We start from the raw sequence: 18,059 nt of genomic DNA on the forward strand, positions 1-18,059 counted from the left end.
CAGCACGTCTCTCTCTTTCCACATTTCCTCAGCATGTCTCTCTCTCGCTTTCCTCTTCTCCTCTCCTGTCCTCCTCTCTCTCTCTGTCATTTGGTCAGACACTATCAAATAAAACACATTCAGACTTGAAGAGCTCAACTCCTTCAGAACAGGTGTGTGTGATATAACCGTACTAATCAGATAGGTAGGAGTGTCTCTTTTCTCAGTTTGTCACCACATTATCATTTATTAAGCAGATTGAGTACAGCAGTTGAAATGACCCCCCCGCCCCATGCACCCTGTCCCGGTGTCTGCAGCCTCTCAGCTAGCAGTATCAAGTAGCCTCTTCACCCTTCACTCTGAAGACTCACTTTATAAGGAAGCTGAAAAAGAGAGAGAGAGACAGAGAGAGCGTGTGATTACAGAGCGCTCGCCAGTTAGTGTGTGACAAAGTCAACTGTGATCTGACTGTATTAAGTGTCGCTCAGTAGATTTCATTGTGATCTGACTGTACTAAGTGTTGTTCAGTAGATTTCATTGTAAAAAGGCTGTATTAAGTGTTGTTCTGTAGATTTCATTGTGATCTGACTGTATTAAATGCTGCCCCCCCCCCCTCGGGTTGTGCCGTGGCGGAGGTCTTTGTGGGCTATACTCAGCCTTGTCTCAGGATGGTAAGTTGGTGGTTGAAGATATCCCTCTAGTGGTGTGGGGGCTGTGCTTTGGCAAAGTGGGTGGGGTTATATCCTTCCTGTTTGGCCCTGTCCGGGGGTGTCCTCGGATGGGGCCACAGTGTCTCCTGACCCCTCCTGTCTCAGCCTCCAGTATTTATGCTGCAGTAGTTTTTGTGTCGGGGGGCTAGGGTCAGTTTGTTATATCTGGAGTACTTCTCCTGTCCTATTCGATGTCCTGTGTGAATCTAAGTGTGCGTTCTCTAATTCTCTCCTTCTCTCTCTCGGAGGACCTGAGCCCTAGGACCATGCCCCAGGACTACCTGACATGATGACTCCTTGCTGTCACCAGTCCACCTGGCCGTGCTGCTGCTCCAGTTTCAACTGTTCTGCCTTATTATTATTCGACCATGCTGGTCATTTATAAACATTTGAACATCTTGGCCATGTTCTGTTATAATCTCCACCCGGCACAGCCAGAAGAGGACTGGCCATCCCACATATGCTCTCTCTAATTCTCTCTTTCTTTCTCTCTCTCGGAGGACCTGAGCCCTAGGACCATGCCCCAGGAATACCTGACATGATGACTCCTTGCTGTCCCCAGTCCACCTGACTGTGCTGCTGCTCCAGTTTCAACTGTTCTGCCTTATTATTATTCGACCATGCTGGTCATTTATGAACATTTGAACATCTTGACCATGTTCTGTTATAATCTCCACCCGGCACAGCCAGAAGAGGACTGGCCACCCCACATAGCCTGGTTCCTCTAGGTTTCTTCCTAGGTTTTGGCCTTTCTAGGGAGTTTTTCCTAGCCACCGTGCTTCTACACCTGCATTGCTTGCTGTTTGGGGTTTTAGGCTGGGTTTCTGTACAGCACTTTGAGATATCAGCTGATGTACGAAGGGCTATATAAATAAATTTGATTTGATTTGTTCAGTAGATTTCATTGTGATCTGACTGTATTAAGTGTTGTTCAGTAGATTTCATTGTGATCTGACTGTATTAAATGCTGTTCAGTAGATTTCATTGTGATCTGACTGTATTAAATGCAGTTCAGTAGATTTCATTGTGATATGACTGTATTAAGTGTCGTTCAGTAGATTTCATTGTGATCTGACTGTATTAAGTGTTGTTCAGTAGATTTCATTGTGATATGACTGTATTAAGTATTGTTCAGTAGATTTCATTGTGATATGACTGTATTAAGTGTCGTTCAGAAGTTCTCTCGGACTGTGTGCTGCTAACTGTTGTTTTGATGATTATGGGTGTTACTTGTTACTTATATTCTGATAGCTGGAGAATCTGGATGTGTCCTAAATGGTACCCTACCAGATCTCTACGGGCCCTGGACAAAATTAGTGCTCATAAAAGAACAAAGGCCGCTATTTGGGGCAAAGCCATTGATTCGAGCAGAGGCTGACAAAATCCTTTTGGGATAAAGCATCTGACAACTCATCTGACGGACGCGACTCATCTGACGGCTCATCTGACGGCTCATCTGACGCGACTCATCTGACGACTCATCTGACGACTCATCTGACGGCTCATCTGACGGCTCATCTGACGGCTCATCTGACGCGGCTCATCTGACGCGACTCATCTGACGACTCATCTGACGACTCATCTGACGACTCATCTGACGGCTCATCTGACGGCTCATCTGACGGCTCATCTGACGCGACTCATCTGACGCGACTCATCTGACGACTCATCTGACGGCTCATCTGACGGCTCATCTGACGGCTCATCTGAAGACTCATCTGACGCGACTCATCTGACGCGACTCATCTGACGCGACTCATCTGACGCGACTCATCTGACGAAGTTCAAAAGTGGGTAAAGTTGTCTTCGAAGGGCAGTTTGATTTCGCTCGGTTAGGAAAAAATGCAACACGATGTTCTGGGTGAAAAGTGTCTGGGTGTGTTCCATGTTAGAGGGTGGATGGTGTGAACTTAGACACCCCTGGAGACCTGGAGTGAAGTACTCTATTTATTCACTATGTAGGGCCAGGAGTTTATCCAGACCACCTCAACTGAAAAACTATGGGCACAGACGTTTTCCTGGTCACGTGTCCAGGAAAACTCTAATGTGTGTGTGAATGCCATTGGTAACATGGTGAAGTCCAGGTACTGTATGTGTGTTACCTGTAGGGGTAGCCGTGGTATTTGGACCTGAAGATGGACAGCAGGAAGCTGAAGAAGAACACCACCAGGCCCAGTCCCACCAGGCAGATAACTGAAACACATAGCACAACATTACACACACACACACACACTACCACACACACAGTCCCACCAGGCAGATAACTGAAACACACAGCACAACATTACACACACACACACACACACACACACACACTATCACACACGTACACACACTACCCCTCACAAGCACACACACAATACCACTCACACATACTACCCCTCACAACACACACACACACACACACACACACACACACACACACACACACACACACACACACACACACACACACACACACACACACACACACACACACACACACACACACACACACACACACACACACACACACACACACACACACACACACACACACACACACCTTTAGTATGATAACGAGGCAATTTATAGTTATTTTGGGATGGTTAAAAACACCTCAATGACAAAAGATGAGAATGATTCACCCTCCCTCCCTCCCTCCCTCCCTCCCTCCCTCCCTCCCTCCCTCCCTCCCTCCCTCCCTAGGTTGGTCATATTCCCCACTGCAGTATGTTGTCTGGTAGTATAATTAGCTATCAGACAGTGGTAACGGTAAAGGGTGTGTGGAGGACCTATTGAATGGATTTGATGTCACCACTGAGATCCTTCAACAGTCCTCTACGTAGCTGTGGGTTGAAGACAGGGCTGAGGGGAACTAATGTCACATAAGCAGTGCAATGTAAGCTCTTCGTAATCATCACTAAGGCTTATATTCTGACGTTTACCAGCCTGTGGTTTTTATAATCATATCATATATATATATATTTTTTTTAAATAATGGGTTTCTATGAAAATTAGTCACTACGACATTGTCCCAAATGGGTCCCTACTTGGGACGCACTACATTTGACCAAGGCCCAAATGGGTCCCTACTTGGGACGCACTACGTTTGACCAAGGCCCAAAGGAGGGTACAGGGTGCCATTTGGGACTCATGCTGTGAATGATGGGTGTTTCTGCTGATTTAGCGGCCCGGCAGTTCTAGCTTTTATTTATTTATTTATTTCACCTTTATTTAACCAGGTAGGCAAGTTGAGAACAAGTTCTCATTTACAACTGCGACCTGGCCAAGATAAAGCAAAGCAGTTTGACAGATACAACGACACAGAGTTACACATGGAGTAAAACAAACATACAGTCAATAATACAGTAGAAACAAGTCTATATACGATGTGAGCAAATGAGGTGAGATAAGGGAGGTAAAGGCAAAAAAAGGCCATGGTGGGAAAGTAAATACAATATAGCAAGTAAAACACTGGAATGGTAGATTTTCAGTGGAAGAATGTGCAAAGTAGAGATAGAAATAATGGGGTGCAAAGGAGCAAAATAAATAAATAAATTAAATACAGTAGGGAAAGAGGTAGTTGTTTGGGCTAAATTATAGGTGGGCTATGTACAGGTGCAGTAATCTGTGAGCTGCTCTGACAGCTGGTGCTTAAAGCTAGCGAGGGAGATAAGTGTTTCCAGTTTCAGAGATTTTTGTAGTTCGTTCCAATCATTGGCAGCAGAGAACTGGAAGGAGAGGCGGCCAAAGGAAGAATTGGTTTTGGGGGTGACCAGAGAGATATACCTGCTGGAGCGCGTGCTACAGGTGGGTGCTGCTATGGTGACCAGCGAGCTGAGATGAGATGGGGCTTTACCTAGCAGGGTCTTGTAGATGACATGGAGCCAGTGGGTTTGGCGACGAGTATGAAGCGAGGGCCAGCCAACGAGAGCGTACAGGTCGCAGTGGTGGGTAGTATATGGGGCTTTGGTGACAAAACGGATGGCACTGTGATAGACTGCATCCAATTTGTTGAGTAGAGTGTTGGAGGCTATTTTGTAAATGACATCACCGAAGTCGAGGATCGGTAGGATGGTCAGTTTTACGAGGGTATGTTTGGCAGCATGAGTGAAGGATGCTTTGTTGCGAAATAGGAAGCCAATTCTAGATTTAATTTTGGATTGGAGATGCTTAATGTGAGTTTGGAAAGAGAGTTTACAGTCTAACCAGACACCTAGGTATTTGTAGTTGTCCACGTATTCTGAGTCAGAACAGAGTAGTGATGCTGGACGGGCGGGCAGGTGCAGGCAGCGATAGCTGAGAGACAAACTTTAAAAGGGGCTTGTTTTCTCCATGTGCTGTCAGTCGACACGTTGCAGACGGATGAAAGACTGTCACTGGACACGTTACAAAAACCTTGTTTTGCATTTTAATTACCGCTTCCTCAAGGATAACTGCTTTTGCACAAATATGTGTATGTGTGTACATGCATGTGTTTGTCCGGTCTCAGTAGAACTACAACAGTGGGCCTCTGAAGCTCTGCATTAATCATGTTTACAGTACGCTCCAGCGCACACACACACGCACAAACAACCACGTACGCACGCGCACGCGCACACACACACACACACACACACACACACAAACTCACACACACACACACACACGAGGTTGGCCTTCTGTGCTGCGCACGCACCACAAACACACACGCCATGGGGGTCAGGGTTCATCTCTCTGGTGTTAATTAAAGGAACAGTGGACTGAGTGTCGGCCTCTTCACATCTGCCAGACTTAATTGACAGTTATGCAAATATCCATCATGCTTCTACAAATGATAATGTCATGTCATTATGTATGCAGCATGTGGGTTCCACTGGAAGTACCTCAGTGAGTCTAGCGGACTAGAAGGGGAAGGAGGAGAGATGAGCAGGGGAAGGTTGTGTGTGTGGGGGGGGGGGCACGACTCAGTCATAAAACATTAGCTGGGGGAACATGCCTTGGTCCCTCTGTTCCTCCCCCTGCTGTGAGGAGGAGACCCCCTACACACACACAGACACACACATAGTGGGAGGAGAGAGGAGCAGGGGAAGGAGGAGAGGGAAGGAGGAGAGAGGAGCAGGGGAAGGAGGAGAGAGGAGGAGGAGAGAGGAGGAGGAGAGAGGAGCAGGGGAAGGAGGAGAGGGAAGGAGGAGAGAGGAGGAGGAGAGAGGAGCAGGGAAAGGAGGAGAGAGGAGCAGGGGAAGGAGGAGAGAGGAGCAGGGGAAGGAGAAGAGAGGAGCAGGGGAAGGTTGTGTGGGGTGGGGGGCACGATTCAGTCATACAACATTAGCTGGGGGAACATGCCTTGGTCCCTCTGTTCCTCCCCCTGCTGTGAGGAGGAGACCCCCTACACACACACAGACACACACGTAGTGGGAGAAGAGAGGAGCAGGGGAAGGAGGAGAAGGAAGGAGGAGAGAGGAGGAGGAGGAGGAGAGAGGAGCAGGCAAAGGAGGATAGAGGAGCAGGGGAAGGAGAGAGGAGGAGGAGGAGGAGAGAGGAGCAGGGGAAGGAGGAGAGAGGAGGAGGAAAGAGGAGCAGGGGAAGGAGGAGAGAGGAGGAGAAGAGAGGAGCAAGGGAAGGATGAGAGAGGAGGAGGAAAGAGGAGGAGGAGAGAGGAGCAGGGAAGGAGGAGAGAGGAGCAGGGGAAGGAGGAGAGAGTAGGAGGAGAGAGGAGGAGGGGAAGGAGGAGAGAGGAGCAGGGGAAGGAGAAGAGAGGAGCAGGGGAAGGAGGAGAGAGAAGGAGAAGAGAGGAGCAGGGGAAGGAGAGAGGAGCAGGGGGAGGAGGAGAGAGGGGCAGGGGAAGGAGGAGAGGGGAGGAGGAGAGAGGAGCAGGCAAAGGAGTAGAGGAGCAGGGGAAGGAAGAGAGAGGTGGAGGGGAATGTTTGCATACAGTATGTGTGTGTGTGTGTGTGTGTGTGTGTGTGTGTGTGTGTGTGTGTGTGTGTGTGTGTGTGTGTGTGTGTGTGTGTGTGTGTGTGTGTGTGTGTGTGTGTGTGAGAGATCAAGGATTAGATGCTGTGAGGCAATGACAAATGTGTGTTTCTGTTCCTACATGTGCTTATGGGGGATGTCCTTCTGGAAATCATATTCACACCCCCTCAGAGAGAGATGGGCTCAGACACATCACATATTCTGACATTGGAAACAGTACAGTGTTGAGACGAATGTGCTTTGTATTGTTCACCATGTTAATGCCCTGTACACCGGTTGACATATTTCTCCAAGCAGTACAGCATTGCTGGAACTTCCTGATATTTATCTCTACTGTACTGTTAATAGCAGAGAGAAATTACTTCTGGCATTGAAGAACAACTATCTGGTCCTCACCTTGTTCACATCGTGGTGGTGTTTAAATAGGAGAGTGGAATCTCACTCCACTGAAGTATGCATTGAATGAGAGAGAGAGAGAGAGAGACAGCACAAACAACAGTCCAGCACAACAACACCCCTTTAACCAGACCCGGAGAGCTGGAGGTGGACAGAGACATATCTGCACTCTGGACAGTGGTGAGACAACTACAACAGGAGAAAGAGCAGGAGCAGAACAGAGGACTAGAGGAGAGGTTGAGGGGGATGGAGGAGAGGATCAGACTGCTGGAGGAGAGGTTGAGGGGGATGGAGGAGAGGATCTGGAGGAGAGGGTGACTGGAGGAGAGAGGTGAGGGGGATGGAGGAGAGGATCAGACTGCTGGAGGAGAGGTTGAGGGGGATGGAGGAGAGGATCAGACTGCTGGAGGAGAGGTTGAGGGGGATGGAGGAGGATCAGACTGCTGGAGGAGAGGTTGAGGGGGATGGAGGAGAGGATCAGACTGCTGGAGGAAAGGTTGAGGGGGATGGAGGAGAGGATCAGACTGCTGGAGGAGAGGTTGAGGGGGATGGAGGAGAGGATCAGACTGCTGGAAGAGAGGGTGAGGGGGCAGAGGAGGAGAGGGTGAGGGGGGTGGAGGAGAGGGTGAGGGGGGTGGAGGAGAGGATCAGACTGCTGGAGGAGAGGTTGAGGGGGATGGAGGAGAGGGTGAGGGGGATGGCGTGTGACAGAGAACAACCAACTAGAGAGGTGGCCACCCCCACAGAGAAGCCAGCAGAACAGCCCACCTCAGCACCCGACAAAAGTCTCGACACCACAGCAGAACAGTCCACACCAGACCCTGACCATAGAGTCGACATCACAGCAGAACATCACCCCCTCGTAGCACCCCCCCTGTCAGCCCTTCTGACAACCCCCCCACACCCACTGAGGACAAACACAAGACACAGATTGTACTCCTTATGGACACAAATGGGAAATATATAGAAGAAAAAAAACTTTTTCCCAAACACAGTGTGTCTAAACTCTGGTGTCCAAACACCCAGCGTGCCCTCGACCTTCTGTCTGAGGACCAACTAGGCTCACCTAGCCACATAATAATACACACAGGCACAAACAACCTGAGAGCAGGGGGTATGCTAATTTGGTATAGAGCAGACCTAACTTACTCCATTAAATTAATCAAAACAGGAACATTTTACATTTGGCTAGAAATTCAAAAGGATATTATCTTAAAAGAGAAAAATGTCCTCCTGTGTGCTACCTATATCCCCCCACTAGAATCCCCATACTTTAATGAAGACAGCTTCTCCATCCTGAAGGGGGAAATCAATCATTTCCAGGCCCAGGGACATGTACTAGTCTGTGGTGACCTAAATGCCAGAACCGGACAAGAACCTGACACCCTCAGCACACAGGGGGACAAACACCTGCCTGCAGGTGACAGCATTCCTTCCCACATATGCACAACTATGACAAAATAAACAAAAACGGGTCACAACTCCTGCAGCTCTGTCGCACGCTGGGTATGTACATAGTCAATGGTAGGCTTCGAGGGGACTCCTATGGTAGGTACACCTATAGCTCATTTCTTGGCAGTAGTACTGTAGACTACTTTATCACTGACCTCAACCCAGAGTCTCTCAGAGCGTTCACAGTCAGCCCACTGACACCCCTATCAGACCACAGCAAAATCACAGTCTACTTGAACAGAGCAATCCCCAATCATGAGGCATCAAAGCCAAAGGAACTGAGTAACATTAAGAAATGCTATAGATGGAAGGAATTCAGTTTGGAAACCTACCAAAAAACAATTAGGCAACAACAAATTCAATCCCTTCTAGACAATTTCCTGGGTAAAATGTTTCACTGCAATAGTGAAGGTGTAAACTTGCCAGTAGAAAATCTTAACAGTATATTTGACCTCTCAGCTTCCCTATCAAATCTAAAAATCTCAAATAGAAAACAGAAGAAAATTAACAACAATGACAAATGGTTTGATGAAGAATGCAAAAATCTAAGAAAGAAATTGAGAAACCTGTCCAACCAAAAACATAGAGACCCGGAAAACCTGAGTCTACGCCTTCATTATGGTGAATCACTAAAACAATACAGAAATACACTACGGAAAAAGAAGGAACAGCATGTCAGAAAGCAGCTCAATGTAACTGAAGAATCCATAGACTCTAACCATTTCTGGGAAAATTGGAAAACACTAAACAAACAACAACACGAAGAATTATCTATCCAAAATGGAGATGTATGGGTAAACCACTTCTCCAATATTTTTGGCTCTATAACAAAGAATAAAGAGCAAAAACATATACATGATCAAATACAAATCTTAGAATCAACTATTAAAGACTACCAGAACCCACTGGATTCTCCAATTACCTTGAAAAAGTTACAGGACAAAATAAAAACCCTCCAACCCAAAAAGGCCTGTGGTGTTGATGGTATCCTTAATGAAATGATCAAATATACAGACAACAAATTCCAATTGGCTATACTAAAACTCTTTAACATCATCCTTAGCTCTGGCATCATCCCCAATATTTGGAACCAAGGACTGATCACCCCAATCCACAAAAGTGGAGACAAATTTGATAACTACCGTGGAATATGCGTCAACAGTAACCTTGGGAAAATCCTATGCATTGTCATTAACAGCAGACTCGTACATTTCCTCAATGAAAACAATGTACTGAGCAAATGTCAAATTGGCTTTTTACCAAATGACCGTACAACAGACCATGTATTCACCCTGCACACCCTAATTGACAACCAAACAAACCAAAACAAGGGCAAAGTCTTCTCATGCTTTGTTGATTTCAAAAAATCCTTCAACTCAATTTGGCATGAGGGTCTGCAATACAAATTGATGGAAAGTGGTGTTGGGGGTAAAACATACGACATTATAAAATCCATGTACACAAACAACAAGTGTGCGGTTAAAATTGCCAACAAAAAAAACACATTTCTTCACACAGGGTCGTGGGGTGAGACAGGGATGCAGCTTAAGCCCCACCCTCTTCAACATATATATCAACAAATTGGCGCTGGCACTAGAAAAGTCTGCAGCACCCGGCCTCACCCTACTAGAATCCGAAGTCAAATGTCTACTATTTGCTGATGATCTAGTGCTTCTGTCACCAACCAAGGAGGGCCTACAGCAGCACCAAGATCTTCTGCACAGATTCTGTCAGACCTGGGCCCTGACAGTAAATCTCAGTAACACCAAAATAACGGTGTTCCTGAAAGGTCCAGTTGCCAGGACTACAAATACAAATTCCATCTAGACACTGTTGCCCTAGAGCCCACAAAAAACTATACATACCTTGGCCGAAACATCAGCGCCACAAAGCTGTGAACAATCTGAGTAACAAGGCAAGAAGGGCATTCTATGCCATCAAAAGGAACATAAATTTCAACATACCAATTAGGATCTGGCTAACAATACTTGAATCAGTCATAGAGCCCATTGCACTTTATGGTTGTGAGGTCTGGGGTCCGCTCACCAACCAAGACTTCACAAAATGGGACAAACACCAAATTGAGACTCTGCATACAGAATTCTGCAAAAATATCCTCTGTGTACAACGTAGAACACCAAATAATGCATGCAGAGCAGAATTAGGCCGATACCCACTAATTATCAAAATCCAGACAAGAGCTGTTCAAATCTAAAAACACCTAAAAGGAAGCGATTCTCAAACCTTCCATAACAAAGCCATCACCTACAGAGAGATGAACCTGGAGAAGAGTCCCCGAAGCAAGCTGGTCATGGGGCTCTGTTCACAAACACAAACAGACCTCACAGAGCCCCAGGACAGCAGCACAATTAGACCCAACCAAATCATGAGAAAACAAAAAGATAATTACTTGACACATTGGTAAGAATTAACAAAAAAAAACAGAGCAAACTAGAATGCTATTTGGCCCTAAACAGAGAGTACACAGTGGCAGAATACCTGTCCACTGTGACTGACCCAAACTTAAGGAAAGCTTTGACTATGTACAGACTTAGTGAGCATAGCCTTACTATTGAGAAAGGCCGCCATAGGCAGACATGGCTCTCAAGAGAAGACAGGCTATGTGCACACTGCCCACAAAATGAGGTGGAAACTGAGCTGCACTTCCTAACCTCCTGTCCAACGTATGACCATATTAGAGATACATATTTCCCTCAGATTACACAGATCCACAAAGAATTCGAAAACAAATCCAATTTTGATAAACTCCCATATCTACTGGGTGAAAATCCACAGTGTGCCATTACAGCAGCAAGATTTGTGACCTGTTGCCACAAGAAAAGGGCAACCAGTGAAGAACAAACACTATTGTAATTACAACCCATATTTATGCTTATTTATTTTCCCTTGTGTTCTTTAACCATTTGTACATTGTTACAACACTGTATATATATATATATATATATATATATATATATATATATATATATATATATATATATATATATATGTATAATATGACATTTGTAATGTGTTTACTATTTTGAAATTTCTCTATGTGTAATGTTTACTGTTCATTTTTATTGTTTATTTCACTTTTGGATATTATCTACCTCACTTGCTATGGCAATGTTAACACGTTTCCCATGCCAGTAAAGCCCCTTGAATTGAATTGAATGAGAGAGAGAGAGAGAGAGAGAGGGAGAGAGAGAGAGAGAGAGAGAGAGACATAAATAAAGAACAGAGAGAGGGACAGAGGGAGAGAGAAAGAGAAAGAGGAGAGAAGAGAGAAAGAGGAGAGAAGAGAGAAAGAGGAGAGAAGAGAGAAAGAGGAGAGAGGGGAGAGAAAGAGGAGAGAAGAGAGAAAGAGAGAGAGAGAGAAAGAGAGAGAGAGAAAGAGAGAGAGAGAAAGAGAGAGAGAGATAGAGAGAGAGAGAGAGAGAGAGAGAAAGAGAGAGAAAGAGAGAGAGAGAGAAAGAGAGAGAAAGAGAGAGAGAAAGAGAGAGAGAAAGAGCGAGAGAGCGAGTGAGCGAGAGAGAGAGAGAAAGAGAGAGAGAGAGAAAGAGAGAGAAAGAGAGAGAGAGAGAAAGAGAGAGAGAGAAAGAGAGAGAGAAAGAGCGAGAGAGCGAGAGAGCGAGAGAGAGAGAAAGAGAGATAAGTGGTGAGACAGGGAGTGGTGACACCAGGATATTTTGTGGGTGACTCATTCTCATGGACCTGTTGGCATAATGTGTGTGACTGTGTGTTTTTCACTGGGAGATGTGTGTAGCTCCAGTTTGAGGCTGATTAATTTAAATGTAATTAAAAATGTGTGAGCTTGCTTCCATGCGTGCATGAGACTACGCGACTGAACAGTAGTTAGTGACAGTCTGTGTCAGTCTGTGTGTATGTGATTGAACAGTAGTTAATGACAGTGTGTGTCTATGTGATTGAACAGTAGTTAATGACAGTGTGTGTCTATGTGATTGAACAGTAGTTAGTGACAGTGTGTGACTATGTGATTGAACAGTAGTTAGTGACAGTGTGTGACTATGTGATTGAACAGTAGTTAGTGACAGTGTGTGTCTATGTGATTGAACAGTAGTTAGTGACAGTGTGTGTCTATGTGATTGAACAGTAGTTAGTGACAGTGTGTGTCTATGTGATTGAACAGTAGTTAGTGACAATCTGTGTGACAAACAGTAGTTAGTGACAGTGTGTGTCTATGTGATTGAACAGTAGTTAGTGACAGTGTGTGTCTATGTGATTGAATAGTAGTTAGTGACAATCTGTGTGACAAACAGTAGTTAGTGACAGTGTGTGACTATGTGATTGAACAGTAGTTAATGACAGTGTGTGTCTATGTGATTGAACAGTAGTTAGTGACACTGTGTGACTATGTGATTAAACAGTAGTTAGTGACCGTGTGTGACTATGTGATTGAACAGTAGTTAGTGACTGTGTGTGACTATGTGATTGAACAGTAGTTAGTGACCGTGTGTGTCTATGTGATTGAACAGTAGTTAGTGACAGTGTGTGACTATGTGATTGAACAGTAGTTAGTGACAGTGTGTGTCTATGTGATTGAACAGTAGTTAGTGACAGTGTGTGTCTATGTGATTGAACAGTAGTTAGTGACAGTGTGTGTCTACGTGATTGAACAGTAGTTAGTGACAATCTGTGTGACAAACAGTAGTTAGTGACAGTGTGTGTCTATGTGATTGAACAGTAGTTAGTGACAGTGTGTGTCTATGTGATTGAACAGTAGTTAGTGACAATCTGTGTGACAAACAGTAGTTAGTGACAGTGTGTGACTATGTGATTGAACAGTAGTTAATGACAGTGTGTGTCTATGTGATTGAACAGTAGTTAGTGACAGTGTGTGTCTATGTGATTGAACAGTAGTTAGTGACAGTGTGTGTCTATGTGACTGAACAGTAGTTAGTGACAGTGTGTGTCTATGTGATTGAACAGTAGTTAGTGACAGTGTGTGACTATGTGATTGAAAAGTAGTTAGTGACAGTGTGTGTCTATGTGATTGAACAGTAGTTAGTGACAATCTGTGTGACAAACAGTAGTTAGTGACAGTCTGTGTGACTGAACAGTAGTTAGTGACAGTCTGTGTGACTGAACAGTAGTTAGTGACAGTGTGTGTCTATGTGATTGAACAGTAGTTAGTGACAGTCTGTGTGACTGAACAGTAGTTAGTGACAGTGTGTGTCTATGTGATTGAACAGTAGTTAGTGACAGTGTGTGACTATGTGATTGAACAGTAGTTAGTGACACTGTGTGACTATGTGATTGAACAGTAGTTAGTGACCGTGTGTGACTATGTGATTGAACAGTAGTTAGTGACTGTGTGTGACTATGTGATTGAACAGTAGTTAGTGACCGTGTGTGTCTATGTGATTGAACAGTAGTTAGTGACCGTGTGTGACTATGTGATTGAACAGTAGTTAATGACAGTGTGTGACTATGTGATTGAACAGTAGGCTCATTAGGGTGGGCTCCAGTGCTGCTGATCCTGTTATTGATGGTGGCCTTCGTCAGACTGGGGTTAACTGGGTTTGATGGAGCCTCCATTAGCTTTCATTTCACCCAGCAGCTGCCACTGTTTTCACTGTGTGTGTGTATTCACTGAGCCGCTGCAAGTTGATCAGCCACCACAATCACACACACATGCTAACAATGGTGGAAGGGTGTGTGTGTGTGGCTTCCATATTAACACAACATCTGGTTATTTGTGCTTCTGTGTACATACTTGCGATAAAGGTCAGTGATTTTCCTCTAATAGAAATTTGATAAAGCCCTGCATCACTCATTCAGTTTATGTTGCTAAGTGTTTTGAAAGATTTCACTCATTACAGAGAACATTTAAAGATATTATCTAATCAGTCCTTTTAATCGATTTTGTTCAATGTGTTCTCGCGCTTAAGTAAATCTGATCCCGGACCAGGGAACCGGCCGATCCAACTGTTTCATGTCGTGGCCTGTTTGTTTCATCGTGAGAGCTAATTTAAGCCCTGTTTATAATTTCCCTCATTAGCTACGCAGCTTGGTTTGGGCTGTGCTTTTCAGGATTAGCACGCGAGATCAAAGTTCAGCCAACCTCTGATTCCACCACTGGCCTAAGCCCCATAATAGGAGCATGATCCTAGCGCGCTAATTAGCATTTCAAAGGCTTGTTAGCGGTTGATGCTAAAAGGAATGCTTATGACGGTAACAATGAAAAACTGGCATTTGCCTTTACTTTACATTGTTAAGGGGATAACACACCCCTTTAACCGCCATTTTGTTTTTAGGTTTACTTATCTGGGTCCTGCTCGGTAGAGAAGTTGTGTCTGAACACTCCACACTCAGCAGCTAAAACAGTAGAGTTGAAGAGTGATCGGGTGTCTGATGTCAAAGACCAGGACGTTACCTCACCAATATTTTCAGCGTAACAATTAGCAACGGGATGATAGTTTCATGCTGTGTGTGACTGAGTTTTCAGACACACACAAACAAATGCAGGTGACCCAATCACTGACAGTGGAACAAGAGATCCTCTCATTTCCATACAAAGTCCCTCTATTCTAACCACAACAATCACACCCCTCATACTACAGAGATTACAACGCAGCAGCGGGACTATTCAACTGCAGTCAGTCCTGGAGCCGAGGTAGAAAACCTTCTGGCCATTTCCTCCTTCTAATCAGGGACCTGGGACAGCACTGACCAACCACCTGACAGTTCACCAATTGACTAGCAGGTAGAGAAGGAAAGCAGCAGTACAGCACTTGGGCCCTTGGGGGCCCGGCAGCTGAATGGCCCTGTAATACAGTCCGTGATACAATAACAAACCAGGAGGAATCACTCACTTCTCCTCTTGCCCACATCTCCTTTGGACGTCGCCGCCTCGTTGAGCAGGACCATCCCCATGGTGATGGCGGCATCTGTGGGCAGTTGTCAAGGAAACGGACTAACCACAGTGTGTGTGCTGTAAGTGTATGTTTGTGATAGTGTGCGCGTGCACTGTGTATAACCCAGACAATGTCAATCTTCCAAAAGTCAAAAGTCTATTCAGCTGCAGTGTGTTCTCACTCAGGGTGAGCAGTGAGCCGTTAACTCCAGACTGTGAAAGTAGCGATTACTGAGGGATAAATGGTTAATCAACTCCTCGGCTATTGTAGCTATTGTGCAGGCATTGCTAACGACGGAATAGGAGATGGCTAGAGAACGGAAGGAGAAGAGATGCCGATGGACTACGACGTTAGCTGTGGACAGGGGAGTTGTGTGGACCACCCAGACATAAAGACTCTGGAGCCACAAGGTGGCTGAGGTTCGGACCACTGGATGCACTCATCTTGACGCCTATTTAGGAAGTTCCATTAGCTCAGCGGGTTAGAGTGTAGTGATGATAAGGCCAGGGTCGAGGGTTTGACTCCCGCATGGGTCACATACCATATACTGAACACTACCTGTCACTTTGGAAAGAAGTGTCTGGTATTATGACCAGTAAAGTAAGGAACATGAAATATTAACAAAACTATTTCATTTAAGTGCATTACAGTCATTCCTAAAGCAAGTCTAGCCATTTCCTTGTGCACGGGCTCTCATGCATATGGAAATCATGGATCTTTTTGAAAGGCCACTTCCATAACTAAACTGGGCCACCTTCGATGGAACACATCGTGATGTTGAGAGGCTTGACAACAGCATATGTGATTATGCCAACGGGTCCTTGAGAATCAGGCCTGAGACATACACACCTGCGCACGCACACATCGGCTTCTCATCTCCCCAAGCAGTGTGTGAGTGTGAGTCTGTGTGTGGGTGGGTGGGAGTGGGGGTTGGACAGAGCCAACACGGAGCAAACAAACCATTCTAATTAAAGTGGAATTAAAACTGGAAGAGACTGGAGATAGTACTAATGAAAAAAAGAAGACAACTGCCAGCTGTGTGTGTGTGAGAGAGTCTCAGGCCTCATTCTCAAGGCTGCTGCTCTCAAGCCTTTTAGCATGTGTTCCATTGATTGTGTGTGAGAGCTACAGATAGTGTTTGAATGTGAACCACAGAGAAAGGGTAGAGCATGTGGGTGGAACTGTGTTTTGTGTACAGCTGTGCATCATGTCAGTGTGTTTGTATGGGCCCTTTACAGATGCTGCCTGATGTATGTGTGCCTCTGTGTTTTCACTGGTGTCTATATCCCACATATGTCCCATCCAACCCCCCCCCCAGAATGACACTGTAGGAAACAGTAAGGACTAGAATAACTGTAGGTCTCTACGGCGATACACTATGGACTAGAATGACTGTAGGTCTCTACGGCGATACACTATGGACTAGAATGACTGTAGGTCTCTACGGCGATACACTATGGACTAGAATGACTGTAGGTCTCTACGGCGATACACTATGGACTAGAATGACTGTAGGTCTCTACGGCGATACACTATGGACTAGAATGACTGTAGGTCTCTACGGCGATACACTATGGACTAGAATGACGCTAGATACAGTTGAAGTCGGAAGTTTACATACACATTAGTCAAAGTCACAATTCCTGTCATTTAAACCTAGTAAAAATGCCCTGTCTTAGGTCAGTTAGGATCACCACTTTATATTAAGAATGTGAAATGTCAGAATAATAGAGAAAATTATTTATTTCAGATTTTACTTCTTTCATCACATTCCCAGTGGGTCAGAAGTTTACATACACTCAATTAGTATTTGGTAGCATTGCCTTTAAATTGTTTATCTTGGGTCAAATGTGTCAGGTAGCCTTCCACAAGCTTCCCACAATAAGTTGGGTGAATTTTGGCCCATTCCCCCTGACAGAGCTGGTGTAACTGAGTCAGGTTTGTAGACCTCCTTGCTTGCACACGCTTTTTCAGTTCTGTCCACAAATGTTCTATAGGATTGAGGTCAGGGCTTTGTGATGGCCACTCCAATACCTTGACTTTGTTGTCCTTAAGCCATTTTGCCACAACTTTGGAAGTATGCTTGGGGTCATTGTCCATTTGGAAGACCCATTTGCGACCAAGTTATAACTTCCTGACTGATGTCTTGACATGTTGCTTCAATATATTCACAATACCTCATGATGCCATCTATTTTGTGAAGTGCACCAGTCCCTCCTGCAGCAAAGCACCCCCACAACATGATGCTGCCACATCCGTGCTTCACCGTTGGGATGGTGTTCTTTGGATTGCAAGCCTCCCCTTTTTTCCTCTAAACATAACAATGGTCATTATGGCCAAACAGTTCTATTTTTGTTTCATCAAACCAGAGAACATTTCTCCAAAAAGTACGATCTTTGTCCCCATGTGCAGTTGCAAACCGTAGTCTGTCTTTTTTTATGGCGGTTTTGGAGCAGTGGCTTCTTCCTTGCTGAGCGGCCTTTCAGGTTGTGTCGATATAGGACTCGTTTGACTGTGGAAATAGATACTTTTGTACCTATTTCCTCCAGCATCTTCACAAGGTCCTTTGCTGTTGTTTTGCGATTGATTTGCACTTTTCGCTCCAAAGTACGTTCATCTCTAGGAGACAGAACGAGTCTCCTTCCTGAGCAGTATGATGGCTGCGTGGTCCCATGGTGTTTATACTTGCGTACTATTGTTTCTA

The 18,059-nt window shown here is 45.2% G+C and overlaps 1 protein-coding gene across 1 annotated transcript in view; it reads right to left on the reverse strand.

Annotated features, from left to right (window-relative positions):
• Positions 1-217: 217 nt before the first annotated feature.
• LOC139403145 (dolichyl-diphosphooligosaccharide--protein glycosyltransferase subunit TUSC3) overlaps positions 218-18,059 on the reverse strand; it is a 53,998-nt gene continuing 36,156 nt past the window's right edge. The window contains exons 7-9 of the mRNA XM_071146851.1: positions 15,314-15,388; positions 2,792-2,882; positions 218-362 (exon numbers count right to left, since the gene is read on the reverse strand). Of these exons, the coding sequence (XP_071002952.1) occupies positions 347-362; positions 2,792-2,882; positions 15,314-15,388 (182 nt within the window). The 3' untranslated portion in view covers positions 218-346. The remainder of the gene's footprint in view (positions 363-2,791; positions 2,883-15,313; positions 15,389-18,059) is intronic.

Source organism: Oncorhynchus clarkii, unplaced genomic scaffold (genome assembly GCF_045791955.1).
Source record: "Oncorhynchus clarkii lewisi isolate Uvic-CL-2024 unplaced genomic scaffold, UVic_Ocla_1.0 unplaced_contig_6759_pilon_pilon, whole genome shotgun sequence".
Classification (NCBI taxonomy): Eukaryota; Metazoa; Chordata; class Actinopteri; order Salmoniformes; family Salmonidae; genus Oncorhynchus; species Oncorhynchus clarkii.